General features: G+C 49.1%; 1 protein-coding gene across 5 annotated transcripts in view; it reads right to left on the bottom strand.

Moving 5' to 3' along the window:
• Nucleotides 1-727: 727 nt before the first annotated feature.
• PAX8 (paired box 8) overlaps nt 728-18,895 on the bottom strand; it is a 62,728-nt gene continuing 44,560 nt past the window's right edge. For 3 of the 5 annotated variants that reach the window (XM_030827603.1, XM_030827604.1, XM_030827605.1), the window contains 3 exons: nt 12,083-12,184; nt 4,819-4,905; nt 728-3,339 (listed from right to left, as the gene is read on the bottom strand). In XM_030827603.1, coding sequence (XP_030683463.1) covers nt 3,263-3,339; nt 4,819-4,905; nt 12,083-12,184 — 266 coding nt within the window. In that variant the 3' untranslated portion in view covers nt 728-3,262. The remainder of the gene's footprint in view (nt 3,340-4,818; nt 4,906-12,082; nt 12,185-18,895) is intronic. The other 2 variants (XM_030827602.1, XM_030827606.1) reach the window with 2 other exon arrangements.

The following is an 18,895-nucleotide window of genomic DNA, read 5'->3' as shown; positions in this document are numbered from 1 at the left end:
AATTCTGTTCATCTGATGGGTCCCAGGCAGGGTTCCAGTTGCCCCCTTTCCCAGCAAGAAACCCACTGACCTGCCAGGGTCAGTTGGTCCACGTGAGTTTCCTGCAAGCTCCTAGCACCTTGGGCTGGCCTGGCCTGTGCTAGAACCTGAGGAGGAGGAGGAGTGAGGGTAATGACCCAGGGAGAAGTTAAGAGTAAACTGCCTGGGAAGCTCAGGTGGTCTCTCTACATGAGCAGTGAAAGGGATTATCCCAGGGGGAAGGGATAGGCCCTCAGGGCTCTGAATGCCTCAGCAATGTTTTGGGCCCATGCCTCATCCCCAGTTCTCCTACCAACACACATACCACCCCCAGAGAACCCCTGGCTCCCCTGCACCATAAAGCAACCCCCCTTCACCTGCGACCACTCACAGATGCCGCCCTCCCTCCCCCAGATGAAAGTGGCCCCTCGGCCAACCGCCAAAGCCCCCTGTGTGTCCTCCCTGTCCTTGTCAGCACACCCTTCTTCACTGTGTCCCCCCATGTGCCAGCCCAATACATAAATGGCCCTATTTTCTGAGCCCAAAAAGGGGACCCATGGTTTGACCATGGGCAGAATATTGGATAGGTACTAGTCAAGGCCCGCTACATGGGGAACACATCCCACAGTCACCAAACACCCGCTCTGAGCAGAGGTTCCTGGCAAGCCCAGCTCACCTCCGGGAAAGAAAGGTGAGTTTTAAACCATGGTCACCTTAGCCAAAGCACAGCCCAAGCCCCTTTATTGGTTGTGAGTTGGAAAGGGTCTGCCGGGGGTACAGAGTGTCCCCAGAGGGGCTATGGCTGTGAATGCAAGGGATCACTCTACGGGCTCCTTGGGATGCTGTGCTCAAAGTGATTCTTGGGTAGGGAGCACTCGGGATCCCAGAGGTTTGAGGTCAAGAAGACTCTCAGATGTCATGGATTCGGAGTTGCGCTGCAGAGGGAACTTCTGCCATTGAAAAAACAGCTGCATCTCAGATCCCCTCAGAAAAGATGGGTTTTCTTCCAGGGAGGGTTCCCCCTGCCATGCCATCCATGGCAGCATCCCTAACCTCTCTTTGGGAGGCCTAAGGAGGTAAGAGCCTTCTCTCCCAGCCTCTGTCCTCCCAGCCCTGCAGTCCTTGGGCCCTTTCCATCTGACTCAATCCCAGTGTTGTCTGTCCAGCTGTCCACATTCACCTGGGCATCCCAGCTGCAGGCCCCTGCCCCCTTGTTCCAGCTGCGTCTCACATGGAGAAGGTCCATGTGGACACCAGACAGCCCCCTGGAGTGCAGAGCCTGAGCTGTCACATTGCATTTCCCAAATTTCCTGGAGGTGGTTGGCCTAAAGTCCTAAGTCTCTACAGCCTCCCTCACCTTGTCCTGGCCCCACCACACTCTACCGCTCCATTCAGTCAGGTCAAATCTTTAGCAAATCAAAAGAAATTAAATCCCCAGTGGCAGCTCCAGAACCTCCACTGGGTCTAGAACCGTTTGGCATCCCTGATGAGGACTCTGGGGTTTTGGGTAAAAGTGTTGGGCTTAGAGTGAGAGGACTTGGTTGAATCTACTAGTTCTCATCTTGGGCAAGACATCTCATTTTTTTCAAAGCCTCGGTGTCCTCATATGTAAAATGAGGCTGTATGTAAAACAGGGCTAATTTCAACTTAACTTATATGAAGCCCTCCATACTGTGCCTGGCACACAAGAGAGCCCAGTCTTCTCTCTCCCTTCAGAGCTGTTTATGCAGGCTCCAGTCGTAGCTATTCCCGGATCCTTTACTAACCCACCCTGCTGATTCTCTGGCTTCCTGTTAATAACAACAGCAACTCCTTGTGGGGAGTCTATGGTTGGCTCAATACTGTGCTATCCTTGCATTTGCTCAGTGTTGAAGAAATTGGGATGAGTGAGGTACCCAGCGTTCAACATGAATTAAAGGCAGAGGGAGAAGGCCAAGCCAGAGCTCTGGGGCATCAGATGGTCCCTTCCAACCCACGGCCCCAAAGTGAGTTTGTCGGCTACTTAGCTCTGATGTTCTTGGGAGAAAGCCCAGCCCCGAGGTGCCTCCTTCCCCAGCCAACCCCAGAGCCTGAGATGAAGAGCAATGGTTTATTGAGTCATGTGGTAATGGCAGGTTATCTTTAAAAAAAGAAAGAAGCATCAAGGAGAGAAGCCCCACATGGCAAAAAGAGACATTTCACTCAGAGGCCAAAGTCTGGGGGTGGAAAGAAGGAAGCTTGACCCAAACAAAGTTTCATTTACAGTATATACAGTCAGGCCTTGGGGGCAGGAGCTGCTGGGGAGCAGAGAGGGACCCTCTATCGCTGGCTTCAGAGGGTGCCTTGGGTCTCTTCAGTAGCTGGTGGGCGTGAGCTGCAGGAAGCACATTTGGCTTGGCAGGAGCTGTCAGGAAGGGGAAGCGGGTTTCCTGCGATTCTGCCTTGCTCTGCCCTGGGTGAAGCCGCACACCACACCTCACCTCCCAGGGGCCCAGGCCCTGTGGAATGTCTGTTTTAAGCTGCCTGGGGCTGATCTGGCTGACGGCAGCTGCCAAGGGGATGCCCCACTGCAGGAGGACCTGGGGTGGTGCTGTCCTTCACAGCAGCAGGCAAAAGAGGTCAGCTGACAGCCTGGTGGAATTTTTGAGGGACTCGCCCCAGCCCTCAGCCCATGCCCAAGAGGCAGGTGTAGAAAGAGCCAAGCAAATGGAGTGGAGAAAGAGGACAGCCAGAGCCTCCGTGTGGGGCAGGCGGGAGGCTGAGGGAGGTGACTCCCTGGGTGGCTGGTGAGGAGAGCCTCGGCACCAGGCTGTGACTTGAGGGCTGGAGGGAAGTGCTTATGGTCCATAATTGCTAGAGTTGTGTTAATAATGGAGCCATGGAGGTGTCCTGTGCACCCCTTGGGCCCAGGCAGGAACCATTTGCCATCCCCCCAAGTTCCTCGGCTATTCCTTCTTCTCTCCTTTGGTGGGTACCGGCTGGGGGCTACATTTCTTCTTCAATTTTGTCTTTTTCAGCATGGCATGGTTCTCTTTCCCTGGGACTCCTGCCCCTCATTAAGGAGTCTCGGAGGACAGTTTGGCCTTCTCCAAGGTCATCCTGTCTTTCATGGTTCATTAAATTAACCACACAGCGAGTGTGCTGCAATGCTGGACTTGTGGTTATTTTTCATGTAATAAATAAAGATTCCTTTGTGTGACTCTCTGGGGCCTGTCCCAGGCCGAGTCCTCCTGTTGCTCAGTCGCTCCCACTGTCCCCATGGCAACTACAGATGGTCAAAGGCTGTGGCAGTGGTGGGCGGTGCGCTCGGTCTTGATGTGGAACTGTAATAATATGGGGAACCTGGACACATTAAAAAAAACAGCAACAACACTGCTGGTCAGAAAGGAAAATTGCACCATAGCCTTCCCTGCATCTGCTGACCTTTAAGACAACACAAGTTAATCATTAATTTCTCTGGCCTATCTGATCATCAAAGATTAACTCCTCTCCAGCCCTATTTCCTCCTTCTCTGGCCTCACCTTTGAGTTTCTGGCCAGAATGAGAACAGTGGCTTCTTGCCCCTTCCCCCTGTGGCTGCTTTGACCTTCAACACCCTCGTTGCAGGGAGAGGGCAATAGAAAACAATTGCATGTGGAACCCCAAAGAATCAAGTACACTGAGAGGTCATCGGGATCCTCCCTAGCCTTGCCCAAACAGTGCCAGGACAGAGAGTCTTCTCTCTTAAGACCCAGGGAGATTAGACTGCTGAGGGGTCAAAGCCGATCTGGGCTTGATGGCCCTTAAGGTGAGGCTCTGCACACCTGCAGGATGGGCAGCCTGGGGAGGCCCAGTGGGAAGGTGCCTGAACCCTGGCATGTCTCACTGCCCTCATCTTTTCTGGCTAAATTGAACGGAAAGGTGGGTTGGAGTTGAACTCATCTGGCAAACAGGGCCCAGGTCTGCCACCTTTCAAGTTATTTCTGGAATACAAGGAGGTAATGGGAGGAGAGGGGGTCTTGGGGAATGGATGGTTCCTAGCCTGCAACGGTGCCTGTGGGGTCGGCCATCCTTGGATCACTGCTTCTGTCTGGCTCCAGTTTGCTCTGATACCCCCAAGGCCACCACTCAGGGAGGCTCTAGTGGGATCCCTCAAGTCCCCCCATTGGTGGAGTTTTGCTTTGCTGAAAATCTTCTCTTCCCAGTTCGGGACCCCAGGACAAGAGAGGGGTGAAGAGAAGCCTGGAAGCTCGCTGAAGCTCACTCTCTGGACCTCGTCCCTGAATACTGTCTGCATCTCAGGCTAAATATGGGGCACGTGGTGGAACAAAGGATTTCTGTGTAAGGGTTTGGTGCTGAATCATGAGTATTTCTGAGCCACTTAGATGGTTAATGGGGGCAACAGGATGGCATTCTTGAAATGGGCTCCCAGGAAGGAGGGCAGTTGCATTCTGGCGGGGTGCCCTGCGTCAGTGTCTGCACTGTGGGACTGTAAGCCATGGAGGCAGGAGGTACTCTCTTAGGCTTTTCTCAAGTCCTCCCCTGTCCTCCCCTTCAAGGCCTGAGCCCTGAATCTTACACAAAACAAAGATTTAAAAGACACGGGCTTGAGAAGCAGGAGGGAAACGAATGCCTGGAAGCCTCTGGACTTCTGCCCTCTTTCCCCAAACAACCAGGTACACTGCCCTCCTGCTGCCTTCTTCCATTACAGACAGCACCATTTCCCAGGCCCTTTGTATAATCTGAGGCCTCCCAGCTTTCAGGTAACCTTTGACCCACCCTTGCCCCCTACCACTCCATCCATCCTGCCCGGCAGAGGCCTGGGCGGCCCCAGGGACTTACTCAGCAAGCTGGAGTTGGGGAAGCGCCAGGCCTCGCTGTAGGAGGAGTAGGGGGTGTGGCCATAGGCGTTGCCAGAGTATTCACTTCCTGTTGGAGGCACACAGGGGAGAGGCCTGTGAGGTGAAGGGCATCAATGCAGGGGTGGGGTGTGGGAGGTCTGCAGGGCTGGCAATGGACAAGCTCAGGAATGGTGGGGGAGACAGTAGGAGGCATGGCAGGGATAGTGGAGCTCAGAAGGTCCCTCTGTCATCCCTTTTGGAACCCATCGGTCTGGATAATTTGGGGCAGTATCCTTTTCCGTAGGTACTGGAGGCACTGGCTTGACATAACTACAGCCCTCCCAGGAGGCCCAGAAGGTAGATGTTATAACTACCCCCATTTTTCAGATGAAGAAACTGAGCCTCTGGGATCTGCGGAAGCTCCCAGAGCTGGAGGGTTTGGTGGAGCTCGGAAACTGTGCTGTGACTCTAGGGCCCAGGGACTAACTGCTCCTTCTGCTGCCTGGACCTTCTGGAGAAGGGCTCTTCTGGGAGAGCCCCACACAGGGGTATGGGGTTAGGGGCCAAAGAGGAAATCCATATATATGAACCTTTTAGCCTCCCTAGGTATGAGTGTGTGTGTTTGTGTGCATGGGGGGCTGAGGGGAGGTGTGAAGGTTAAGGATGGGAGAGGAGGGAGAGCCCCAGAGGGCACACACCTCCCAGGAAGCTGCATCCTGGGACTTGGAGTAGTTTGTTGTTCCATCCTGAGTCAGCCACTTTAAGCAAACTCAACGTATAAATTTACACAAAGTAAATCAGATCACCTCCTTCTGTTAATGGATTCTTGACTTTTCCAAAGGATTTACTGAAGAAATTACTTAAGAATTCCCTTACATAACAAAAACAAAGTCAAGCTGATCACCACAGCTACTACCGGTGCTTGGTAAAGAGCTTTAAGTTTGTAAAGCACTTTCCCACACACTATGATCTTTTATTCTCAAGACTACCCTGTTAGGTACTCAAGGATACTACCAATTTATAGAAAAGGAAACTGGAGTGCAGCATGATTAAGTAGTTTGCCTCAAATCACATCGTTGTTAAATGTCAGAGTAGAACTCGACCTTAGGGCTCTTGACTCTAAATTGCAGATAATGCCTTTATTCACTTATGCGGTAATTCCATTTACAAAGCTAGATTCCTGAAAACCCTGAAACTCAATGAATGTCCACCCAGCCTTTCAGAAACTCACCTATGATTGTGAGCTACGTGGTTCTGAGTCTCCTTCCCCAGCCTGTCTGGAGGGGTTGCTCGAAACTCCCTGACTCTGGAGCTGACCTGTCTAGAGTCAAATGCTTACTTCCCATTTCCTGGTTATGTAACCTTGGACAAGTCACTTAGCCTCTCTGAGTGAGTGACTTACAGGTGAACCTTGGTTTCTTCATCTGTAAAATGGGCCAAATAATTATCCCTATCTCATTTTGTTTAATGAGAATTAAATGAGAAAATATGTATTAAATGCTTAGCACCATGCTTCAAATATATAGGGAGTGCTCAATAAATGTAAGCTTTTATTATTTTCCCATTAAACAGGTGCGAAAATAAAGCTCAATGGAGGCTTAAATCAGTCATCCAACCAGTCTTAAGGCCTGGGTTGGGGTTAGTGGGAGCTGCTTTATTGCCAGACAAGTAGGCATTTATACAGGAAGAAGAGAGATGAAGAGGAGAAGCCTAAAGCAGAGAAAGGCTACTGGATCCTTTCCTTGTCTAGGAAGTCAATGACGGACTAAGAACACAGTAAGAAAGTTGCTTTGGGGCAGAGACTAAGTCTAATGTAAATCAAGCAAAAAACATGGGTAAAAAAAGGAAGGGGGTAAAGAAGTAAAAAAGCAAAGAAAAAAAACCCTAAGAAATAATCTAATCTAAACATCTATTTAACAGATGAAAAACTAAGAAATAATCTACTCTAAACATCTATTTAACAGATAACACAGCTGTTACATAGGGAAGTAAAGACATTTGGCCAAGGCCACATGTTCAGTGAAAGCCTGAACTAGAACCCTGGCCCTGTCCTTCCACACCGGTGCTCTCTCTTGCATCTCCCAGTCCCAACTGCCCCCTTTTTAGCCCAGGTCTCCCGGGTTTCAGCCGATTCTCTATTGGCCACATAGCAAGGGCCCTTGCACCTTTTACCACACCCTACCCAATGGCAAACACAGCGAGCTCTAAAGGACAAGGGAGAGAGGTGGAAAACATGATGTGTTTACCCTCTCATTTTGTCACTCATTCATGCATTCACTCACTCACCCACTTATTTATGCATTTAACTACCATTTACCAAGTACCTCAGTCACATGGAACCTGGGGCAGGGGATGGAACTCGGTAGGTGGTACACACCTGGGTGTGGCATCTTCCCGTCATCAGATGTGCCTACCTGCTTGCAGTCACAGCAGATGAAACGTCTCTGCCCCGATGAAAGGTCAACCCTGCCTCTTTGCTCTGCATCCCACCCTACTCACCTTTCCAAGGATTTGGCAGCTCCAATGATCCCATTTTCTGTTTCATCAGTCTCTCCCTTCACCCTGCAAACATATTCTGCTATCTTCTGTCTTTAAAAAATCCCCTTCCTATCCCCACATTCCTCTCTAGCTACCAGTGCCTTTCTCTGCCCCATGGTCTCCGCCTTCACCTTCTTATCCCTTCCTATCAGGCCAACTCTGATCCCCTCAAGTCCCCACAGTCTCTAACTCCATCATACCAATGGTCACTTCTATATCCACAATTCCCTTGACCTTTTAGCTCATCCCTGTCTCCATGCCTTTGGGTTTGTGACGCCCAGTCTTCTGTTTGCTTTGTAACTCAGTTGTCTTTCCTACTCATTCTCCTTGCTGTTCCTTCTCTGTTAGAGCTCTAAATTGTTGAAGAACCCCAGGCTTGGTTTCTAGTAGTCTTGTCATTAAATGACAGCTTTGTGCAATGGCTGAAATTCATACTCTAGAAAGGATTCTTTCCTGGCTTCAGACATACATGATGTACCTGCTAACTTATTAAAACTGGGCATTTAGTAGGCATCTCAATCCTAACATGGCCCAAAAAACTCTTGATTTCCACTTGCCATCTACTACATCACTTCCCCTCCTGGTCTCCCATATATATACTTGCCACCATCATCCATGCTCCAAACCTACAAATGATCCTTGTTTCCCCTATTTTCTCATCCCAACAGCCAATCTACCAGCAAGGTTTGCTGGCTTTGCAACCAAAATATATTTTCAGGGTCTCTTTTTTCCTCCTTCACTGCTAATTCCCTAACTCAAGCCACTGTCATCTCTTGCAAGAACTACTGCAACTGTCCCCTAACTGGTCTTTGTGCCTTCTCTCTTGACTATGTACAATTCATTTTCCTAGAAATCAGAGTAGCCTTTTCAAACTCGACCCAGCCACTACCAATTATGTGCTACCATGCTAAGCTAGTTCCTGCCTTAGGCCTTTGCACTTGCTGTTCTTTGGGCCAGGGATGGTCTGCCCCAGTTTATCACTTGGATGGTCACTTTGAACACCTTCTCAGAGAGGCCTCCCCTGACAGCCCAATCTAAAGTAGTTATCTCCTCTCCCTGTGGCTCTTTATTACATCATCCCATTTTATTGTCTTCACAGACAATAAATTATTATGTTTATTCATTCATTGACTTATTGTCCATTTGTCTTCACCATTAGGTTATAAGCTCCAGGAATAAAGGAATCTGACTTATTCACTGCTGTATCCCCAGCATCCTATACAGTAGACCTTCAACCAGTATTTGTTAAGTGAAAAAGTGGTAAATGGATGGAAGGATGGAAGGATGAATGAAAGTGTGAATGATGGAAGGATTGATGATGAAAGGATGGATGGGTGAAAAGATGGATGGAAAGATGGATAGATAAAAGGATGTATATATAGAAAGATGGATAGATTAATGGAGTAATAGATTGAAAAGGGGATGAAAAGATGGATATAGGAGAGGAGGGATGGGTGGAAGAATGGATGATGAAAGGATAGATGGAAAGACAGATTAAAGGATAGTTCTATGAAAAGATGAATGGATGAATATGGATGGAAAAATAAAAAGATTGATGGAAAGATGGATGGATGGAAAGATGGATGATAGATAACTGGAAAGACAGATGAATTAAAAGATGGATGGAGAGGCCAGGCACGGTGGCTCACACCTGTAATCCCAGCACTTTGGGAGGCCAAGGCGGGCAGATTGCCTGAGGCCAGGAGTTTGAGACCAGCCTGGCCAACATGATGAAACTCCATCTCTACTAAAAATACAAAAATTAGCCAGGTGTGGTGGTGGGTCCCTGTAGTGTCAACTACTGGGGAGGCTGAGGCAGGAGAATAGCTTGAACCCGGGAGGCAGAGGTTGCAGTGAGCTAAGATCACACCACTACACTCCATCCTGGGCAACAGAGCAAGACTCTATCTCCCAAAAAAAAAAAGATGGATGGAAAGATGGAAGGATTGGTGGAAAGGTGAAGGATGACAGGATGGATGATGAAAGATGGAAGGATAGACGGAAAAATGCATGGATGTGTAGAAAAATGTATGGGAAGACGAATGAGTGGAAAGATAGACGATTGGATGGATCCATGTATCTGGAGCTGCTGGTTCTGCTCTAGAACTGGTTGAGAATCGACTGTTAATGGAGTCAGAACAAAAAATAAAATTAAAATAAAATAAAATAGAAACAGAAGGTGAATAGACAAGGGAAATCTGTCCTAGCCCTTTTCCTGTGCTCCTCTCTTGTAGCCTGTGTCTTTATTTCTGGTATGGTAGGAGGCAACATGGTGTAGAGGAAAGAGCCTTAGACTTGAAATTGAAAAATCCATGTTTGCGTAACTCAGCCACTTAGTATGATTATGACCCTGAGCACACCACTTTGCTTTTGCTTCAGTTTCCTTATCCATAAAACTGGGATAGTATTAGCCTCTTAGTCTCATGATCAGGGTAAAATTAGAAATGAAGTTATACATATTTGAATGGCTAGACATGCAAAAGTACATAATAAGTGATCACTTCCTCCCTTTCACAATCGATTGATGAATGTCTTTGGCATGCCTTGCTTTAAGCATTTATCATGTACCTAACATGCATGTAGTAGGTGCTCGATGAAAGTTTATTCACTTTAATTGCAGGAATCCCCCATTCAATCAACTGGGAGATTGCAAGCAGTGGTTAAGAGATGGACATAGAATTTTTCCACAAAAGGCCGGGCGCGGTGGCTCACGCTTGTAATCCCAGCACTTTGGGAGGCCGAGGCGGGTGGATCATGAGGTCAGGAGATCGAGACCACGGTGAAACCCTGTCTCTACTAAAAATACAAAAAATTAGCTGGGCGTGGTGGGGGGCGCCTGTAGTCCCAGCTATTCGGAGAGGCTGAGGCAGGAGAATGGCGTGAACCCGGGAGGCGGAGCTTGCAGTGAGCCGAGACTGCGCCACTGCACTCCAGCCTGGGTGACAGAGCGAGACTCTGTCTCAAAAAAAAAAAAAAAAAAAAAAAAAAGAATTTTTCCACAAAAAAATTTCCTTAAGAATTCATTTGCACAATGCTATTCCTAGGAACCAAGTGATTCATTTAAATAGTATTGCATTTTCTAAAACTGATTTTCATGGAACTCACTGGGAGCCCAGCTGTGTAGGGCAAGGTCCCTCCTTTGTGGATTTCACTTGCAGTCAGTTGTGCTATTTTTTTTCTTTTTCACAGCACCCACTCGGGATTCTTTCTGGAAACAACCTGGGGGACTTTGATGAGAGGCCCAAGCCTTCCAGCTACCTCACAGGTCAGACTCTGGGCCCCAGGAACGCCTTGCCCTGGGCCTGCCCTCAGGGAATGATTCATAATTAAGAGAAAAGCCTTGTGCTTTATGTTTCTTCCTCCTCTTCTAAGCAAGCGGCAGGGGAAGGTGGAGGGGTTGGAAGGGGAATGGGGGGAGCCGACTGGAGCCTGGGATTTTGATTGAGAGGCCCCATTATCCACACTCTTAAAAAAATAACCGAATCTTTTCCTTTTTTATCTTGACCAATCTCATTTCACGCTCCAGAAGAGGAAGGGAGGGAGGGAGGGAGTCCGGGGCCAGGAGGGAGAGAGGAGTCAGTATTCTGTATTTTCAACGCTGCATTAAGCACATCGCCACGGTAACCAGGCAGCAACAAGTGCCAGCTCAGCAGGTTCCCAGGGAGCACAGAGCCTTTCTCCCTCCCTCTTTCTCTCCCTCCCTTCCCTCTGCCCAGGAGATCCCAGCCCACCTGCCTCTGCATAGGGTGCCCAGAGTGGGTGGCTGGCAAAGATTAACTCCTGCCGGCAAGGAAGGGAAGCAGGCCTAGGTAAATATGCCAAGTCTCTGGGGTCAGAGCCAGAGAGTCTGGCCTAGGGCTGGCATGGGGGTCACAGATGCCTTGTGTTCAGAGCTCTTTCCAGAAACTGCAGGTCCCAGGCCTTTTTGACCAGTGAAAATGGCTCAATTATGTCTCATCCATCCCAAAGTCTTTCCTACATGGCTCCTAAAAAATTGAGACTTGCCCAAGGAAACTCCCATTATCTTCATTTGTCCAGACCTTGTCACCTTGAATCATCATTGGATGATGACTGGCAGACAAAGAAACCCAAATGACTGGCAGGCAGGTTCCAGAACAGTCCAAATGAGGGTGGAGAGCTACTCCAGGCTCATTTCATCCTCTATAGTACTCTTAGAGTACCTAGAACCCGGGTCCTATCCATGCAGGCTTGAGAGAGAGATGTGAGGCATATATTTCATCATCATCATCATCATCATCATCATCAATACCCTTCAGATTCAGATTTGACAGAATGGGCAAACTGGGATTCATCAGAGTTAAATCACTGGGAGACCAGCACTGCTTGAGGGTAGGGTTCATCTTCCACTCACAGTGTTTTGGGGCCCTTAGAGTGCTCTCCATTTATGTTCACTGATTCACTGGAAGAAGTGGCGGAGCTTGGATTTGAACACAGACCTGTCTCAGCCCCTCCCTTTTCATCATGGAGGGCAACGTAGCAGGCCTGGGAAGAAGGAGGCCGAGTTGGGGCAAGTTAAATAGGGAGTCAGGACTGCACTGGGACATCGTCTCCAGGCATTTACAAGAAGATGCCCCCTTTGGTCCATCCTTCAATGCCCTTTGGGAAGTCTATGAATAGGGCACAGCCTGCCTCTTGCCCCTCGTGTCCCACCTTGCTCCAATACTTCCTCTTTGCAGTGCTCCCCTTCCTGCCGGCCCTCTCCTTACCTGCCACCATGCCTGCGATGGCAGAGGAGGCATAGCTGCCCTGTCCACTGGTGGGGATGTGGGGTGGGTATCCGGGCAGCGTGGGCCCCACCATCTCTCGCCCTGGAAAAATACAGCAAAGAGTCATCAGTTGAACCATGGGGGCTCCCATATGTATCATCTCACTCTCCTGAGGCTGTCTTCCTCCATGCCATTCCCACCCTCTCTACAGCCATTCTCCAAACCCACTTCCTCCTGCCCCCACTCCTCATCTGAGCCCAAGTTCCTGTCACCTCTGTCTGATCTTCTGCAGGACAGAGGCTCCACCATGCAGGGAGCACCTGTTACCGCAGTCTCACACTGTTCCCTGGTCTCCGGTGGTTTTGTTTATGTGATTGTTATCTTATTAATCCACAAGAATGTCCTGGTATTGGAGGCTGAGGCTATGTCTTCTGTTCTGTGTTACCCCCAACAGCAGCCAGCAGAGCAGTGGGTACAGCTGGCCTCCATAAATACATTTGAGGCCACTTGACTCAGAGCTCATCCCTTTCATTCCTGGCTCTGAGGAGTACCAAGAATAAGACCCTATGAAGGGATGGCATGTACGTGGGCCACTAACTCAACACCATTTTTTGGGGGGGCCTGTGACAGACATTGCTAATCAACCACAATACCATTTCCCACTGAGTAGAGGGGGCCTTCTAAGTGGATGCAATCTATCAGAGTTGCAAGGTCCAGGAAACCGATTGGCTAACCCCAATCTAGAAGGAGATGTGGCAGAGATATTTAGCTTTTACATGACCACAAGCCACATATCTGCCCATTCTATTTTGAAAAGAACCATTTTTAGCAAAACAGACACCAATCTCTCTGTTTATCTATAGCTTGTGGATCATACCCTTGCCTTGGTGATACCAAATCAGCTCTGTAAAGACCTCATTTCCCGGCTCTGCTTCTCCTCTACATCGAGAAATCACTTTCCCATTTTGGAGGCCCCACCTGACCTGGCGAGCATCTCCCCATCTACTACATATAACAATGAACATAAACATGATCCCTTACCCCTGCCCCTCTTCTATCACTCCTGTGTCCTGCAGGCCCCAACCAGACTCTCCTTCACCCCAAGATTCTTGGCAAGGTGACAATACACTCTGGTTTGCCAAGGTGTACCCAGGTGATGACCACTATCCCAGCATATTTGTTAATAATGCCCATTTCACTCTTAAAATGCTCCAGTTGGAATAATGAATTATTTGCTCATCCTAGTTCTTGGTGATGTTTACAGAGTTTCTCAGTCTCAGCAACATTGGCATGTTAGGCTGCACAATTCTTTGCTGCAGGAGGCTGTCCTGTGCATTGCAGGATTTTTAGCAGCATTTCTGGCCTCCATCCAGTAGATACCAGCAGCAGTTTTCACCCGGTGTGACAATAAAAATGTCTCCAGACATTGCCATATGTCCTCAGCAGGAGGTAGTGGGGCAAAATCGATGCTGGCTAAGAACCATTGTGTTGGACTATGACTGTTTTACCCAAATGCCTTCTGCCTCTTCCATTTTGGGGGCTGCTTTTTCCTCCCAGGACCGGTGTGGGCCACCTGTGAGCCCTGTTAACCAACTTACCAAATTCATCTCCTCTATGGCACTACTTGTCCAACTATCCACCCATCAGTCCCCCCCAGGTCCTTCATACCTCAGCCCCTTCAAGGGGTGCCTGGTCATGACAGAAGGGAAGGAAGGCCCCATGAAATCCTCTAAGTTGCCGATACTACAGTGACTACCTCCTCCTTATCTCTCTTTCTGGAGATTCCCCAAAGACAATGTTCATTCACTAAATACTTATTGAGTAGGCACTATGTTCTAGACACTTTTCTAAGCACTTGGGTATATAGCAGAAAGCCAGGATGCTAAATTAGCAAGGCCAGGCACTAAATCAAGAAGGGACATAGGCTGGGATAGGCATTTGGAGCCAAGCCCAAGGGGTCAATGAACAAAACCAGGCACACACAACTTCTGCCCTTCCTCTAGAGGAAGGGCCTGGGAATCAGAGGGCCTGGGGTCCTTATACTGCTTCTGTGGCCAGTTTTCTGAGTGCCCTTAGATAAGCCTAGTATGTGCCCCAAGTTTCAGTTTCTTCATGTGCAAAATGGGAAAAAAACATAGCTGTAGGCACCTTATTACAATTCCTATGAGGTTATCTGTATAATTCAGAGCCAGGGTTTCATGCTACAGGTGGACACTGATTAGCGCAATGGACACATTCTAGAAATGGTTATATGCCAGTGAACTCCTACAGAATAAAGAGCCATCAGTGTTCACTGTTTAAAACTGTGCGAATGTTTTGGTAAACCTGAATACCACCTTCTAATTTGTTTGACTTTTCCTGCAGTGTCCAGCTGTGCTTGGCACTGGACCAAATGGGGTGAAACCCACTAGAATTCTACAGGTGTGCTCAGTTCACCTGACACAAGGTCATCAAGGGAACAAATGAAGGGTTGGAAACACAGGAGGGGAAAAGAGAATTTTAAGATATTTAGACGCAGAGGGAGAAATATGCAGAAGCTATACTGAGATAAAATCTGAGCTTTCTGTGAAGAATACAGCACAATCGACCCTCAAACTCAGCCCCCTTGGCCCTCAGATGAAGCACCGGCTAGGCAAGAGGGAAGGAGTGACAGGAAGTCTGTGAGAGCAGGAGGAGCACAGAGTAGGGACAGGTAGGTGGTGAGGGAGGGAGTGATGGAAGAGGGCAGTGGCGGATTCGGGCTTGCTTCCTTCTTTTCTCTTCCCTCCTACCTCTTCCTCCGTGAGACAGAGAGAGAAAGGAAACTCTAGATCCAGGCTGGACCCTGGATGAAAGACAGCCACTTAATTATCTGAACCACATCTTCCTGCCTGTTACATAAGGAACTAGTTGAGATTTCAGCTTGTAAACTGGATTCACCTGACTACCTGATTGGCTGGTAGGGGCTTCCTGGCACCCAGTGTTGAGGAGGATTCTGAGGCAGCTTGTGTCTGCCATGATCAGGGTGGGGAGCAGTGGGAGGTGGTCTTGGCTCTCAGGTCACCTGTTTGCTGGTGCTGGTCTCGTGCCCTGCAGGGCTGCTTCTGGCCTGGCAGCCTGCGGCCCCGCGCTCCCGTTCCCCCTGCCCTCATCCTGTCCCTTCTGGTTCTATTACCTGAACCTGCTGCCTCTCGAGCGTAGCAGAGTAGCAGGCAGAGTTCCATGGCATATACTCCCCTTCCAACACAGCTTAATATGGTCCAGAGGTGCCCCCATGGGGCTCCACCGCATGAGAACTAGCCCCCACATTGCTCTTATAAATGGAATTCATCAGTCTCACTCCCCTGTACTCTAAGATTTTTAATCTTCATCTCCCCTCAATCACCTGATGTCTTCCCAATGGGGTAGAGGCTTCTGAATTGGACATCAGAACAGACGCCTTAGGCTTCCTGCCATGAAAACTGGTCTTCCTGGAAAGACTGGTAAGACTTTCTTCAGCATGGCTCTCACCCAGATTATGGCACAATAAACTCTCCCAACAGCCCTACAAAACTCTTTGCTTCAATTGCTTAAATGCATAGTTTCTTCCAAAAAGCCAAGAAGCTTGCAAGCCTTCTTAGAAACAAAACCACAGAAGCCATGGGGTGGAAACTCCATCACGGCCTAACCGTGCCCTCTTATCTACTTTTTTTTACTTATCTACTATCTATTACTTATCAACTCTTATCTACTGTTTTTAAGACTCTTCATCATAAAACTATCCTTGCTATGAATTCCATCTCCTGTACACCCAAATATCCTTCCAATGTGGTCCTATTTTTAAGAAGTTGACAGAAAGCATAGGCCCATGTTGACTGGCTATGGAGTGGGGTTCTCTAAGAAAACTCTAGCTCCCCCAACACCTTGAAATATTGGTAAATATTCTAAATATTGATAGAGGCCAGAATCATAAAGCTATTGCCTGGAGGAATTCAGAGGGTAGAGGTGATTTCAGACTATTTTATTTGCCCCCTTTGAAGTCTGCCCTCCATGTAACCCCTTTTCAATTCCTTATCTCGTTCTGATAGCAAGGAGAATTTATGGCAACCGAGAAATCTCTTTGGCAGAACTAAATATAATTTTGTACAAAAGGATGGAGGAGGGGAATGGACTCTTTGATGATAAAACCTAACTCACAGCTTTCCTTTGAGTTGAGCTGGAGTCAGTCCCAGAGCAGCTGGGACCAGGACGGCCTCGACATTGCTGTCTTGGCCAGTGTGTTGGGACTCCAGATTGGGGCTTCCACAGGGAACTGGCAGCAATGTTAGGGGCACTCTTGCTATTCCCCAAACCCTGCTGTTTCTTCTTTCTTGGCTGACTGGGGACGAGCTGAGACTGAGAAGGATAGTCACCTTGGAAATCACACTATCAGAGCCACCGGGCGGAAATAAGTGACCCGGAGAAAAACGCTATGAAGCAGGTGAAGGAGTTGCAGGAGGCGGCAGCGGTCCTTGGGAGTCACTCAGAGGGGTGTGGAAGATTCACACAGGTTAAAGCTGAGCTGATTATGGAATGAAAACTCACTGTGTCCTCTCTCCTCTCTCCTGGTCTGCAGCATTACCTAGGAATAATGTGGCCTCAGCTTCCTTCTCTTTCTTTTCTTTATTTTTTTTTCTTTTCTGAGGCGGAGTTTCGCTCTTGTTGCCCAGGCTGGAGTGCAATGGCACAATCTTGGCTCACCGCAACCTCCGCCTCCTGGGTTTAAGTGATTCTCCTGCCTCAGCCTCCTGAGTAGCTGGGATTACAGGCATGTGCCACCAAGCCTGGCTAATTTTGTATTTTTAGTAGAGACGGGGTTTCTTCATGTTGGTCAGGCTGGTCTCCAACTCCTGACCTCAGGTGATCCACCCACCTTGGCCTCCCAAAGTGCTGGGATTACAGGTGTGAGCCATTGGGCCCAAGCTCCTCCTTTTTCTTTCAAATTCACCTCTTCTTGGGAAGGTCTGCAGCCTCCTGCACTCTTGGAACCATTCCCTTCCTAACCTTCCCCACCGCCCCCGTCATGTCCTCCCAGCTCTCTCACCATGGCTCAGCCACGTGTTAGGTATTGAGGTCCAGTCTTGACCAGAGGCCTCAGTTGGACAGTCTGTAAGGAGCTCCAGGCCAACACCCTGAGCTCAGCATGGACACCAGCCATCCCCTCCCTTGTGCCTGAGCCGCTTTCTGACTTGCTTCCTACTCTTGGCCATTTGCCTGGACCCCAGATCCTCCAAGCTTAGCACTCCTCACTCTTTTCAGAGCCTCTGCCTCTGTGCTGAATTGTCAGCCCTTGGGCTAGGGGGCCCTGTGACCAGCCAGCAACCTTCAAAGTGCTCACATCTGCACTTCAGCATCATCTGGGCCTGGACTGGGGGCCACCAGGCTGAAAGATATGCCGGTGCTGCATATTTGGCTGCCTGCTCCCTACATGACCACCTGGTGTCTGCTGCCAGCTGCTTTGTCCCATGGGTTGGGTGACCTCTCGGTCCTGCAGTTGGCCTGGAGAGTGGGCATGTGCACTAAATTAACAGCTGACAGTAGTTGGAGGCATCACCTCTGATTGACTGCATGTTGACAGGAGATGCTAACAGGATGACAGGGAGGGGACAAAGTGTGGGGGCTTTGGGAGCAGGGAGTTTGCCCTGGGCTGTTCCAGTTACATTTTACACCACAGCCTATGTCTGCACTCTGATACATCTATCCACTTTCAGCTGCCCTACATCCTTCTCTCTCCTTCAGCTGGTCTTGCCAAGCCTCTCTGCGGCTTCCACAGCACCTGCTCCCCATCATCATGGGCACCACCACACCCTCACCCCTTGCCTGCCCCATGACCGCCCACAGCCCTAGCCTGCCATTCTCAGAAGACATGCAGGCTTGCGTAACTCCCTGTAACTGACATGAACCTCTTCTCCTCACCCTCTCCCCTCCCCTCCCTTCCCTTCCCCTCCCTTCCTCTCCACTCTCCTCTCATTCCCCTCCCTCCCCGCCATCCCATTTTCTCTGGCTGACATAATTTTACTTAGCTCACAGGTTTTTCTCTTTTCATCACTTTGGTCAAAACAAATGACCCATCTCTGCTGACTTCACCCTCTTGAATTCTTGAACTCTGAGTCAACATTTTATTCCTCGCTTTAGACCCTTAAACACCATCTCTCTGCCCACACACTGGATGTCCCTCTCTTCTAAGAAAACTTCTCACATTAGGTGCAGGGATGCACAGAGGAAAAAAAAAAAAAACCCAGGTGCCAGACAGAAAGAAAATGTAGAACCAGTTATAAAAAAGGGTCCATGGGCCGGGCGCGGTGGCTCACGCCTGTAATCCCAGCACTTTGGGAGGCCAAGGTGGGCGGATCGAGGTCAGGAGATCGAGACCATTCTGGCTAACATGGTGAAACCCCATCTCTACTGAAAATACAAAAATTAGCCGGGTGTAGTGGTGTGCATCTGTAGTTCTAGCTACTCGGGAGGCTGAGGCAGGAGAATAACTTGAACCCGGGAGGCGGAGGTTGCAGTGAGCTGAGATCGTGCCACTGCAGTCCAGCCTGGGCAACAGAGTGAGATTCCATCTCAAAAAAAAAAAAAAAAAAAAAAAAAGATCCATGGACTTTTATCACATGACCCTATGGTTACTCTGGGCTTGTAGAGGTCTTAATCCTCTGGTGCAGTGGTTTTCAAGTCCAAGGGCTTTCTAGGGGCAGGGCCCCCCTTCTAAAAGAGCAGTTCTTCAGGGGTCTGGTGAGCATACATGTCTTCTGTAAAAGGCTTCATTTCAAGAGAGCATTGAGAGGCCCAAATTTGAAACTACTGGTCCAGATA

Source organism: Nomascus leucogenys, chromosome 14 (genome assembly GCF_006542625.1).
Source record: "Nomascus leucogenys isolate Asia chromosome 14, Asia_NLE_v1, whole genome shotgun sequence".
In the NCBI taxonomy this organism is placed as follows: domain Eukaryota; kingdom Metazoa; phylum Chordata; class Mammalia; order Primates; family Hylobatidae; genus Nomascus; species Nomascus leucogenys.
This window is presented reverse-complemented; position numbering and strand designations above follow the sequence as displayed.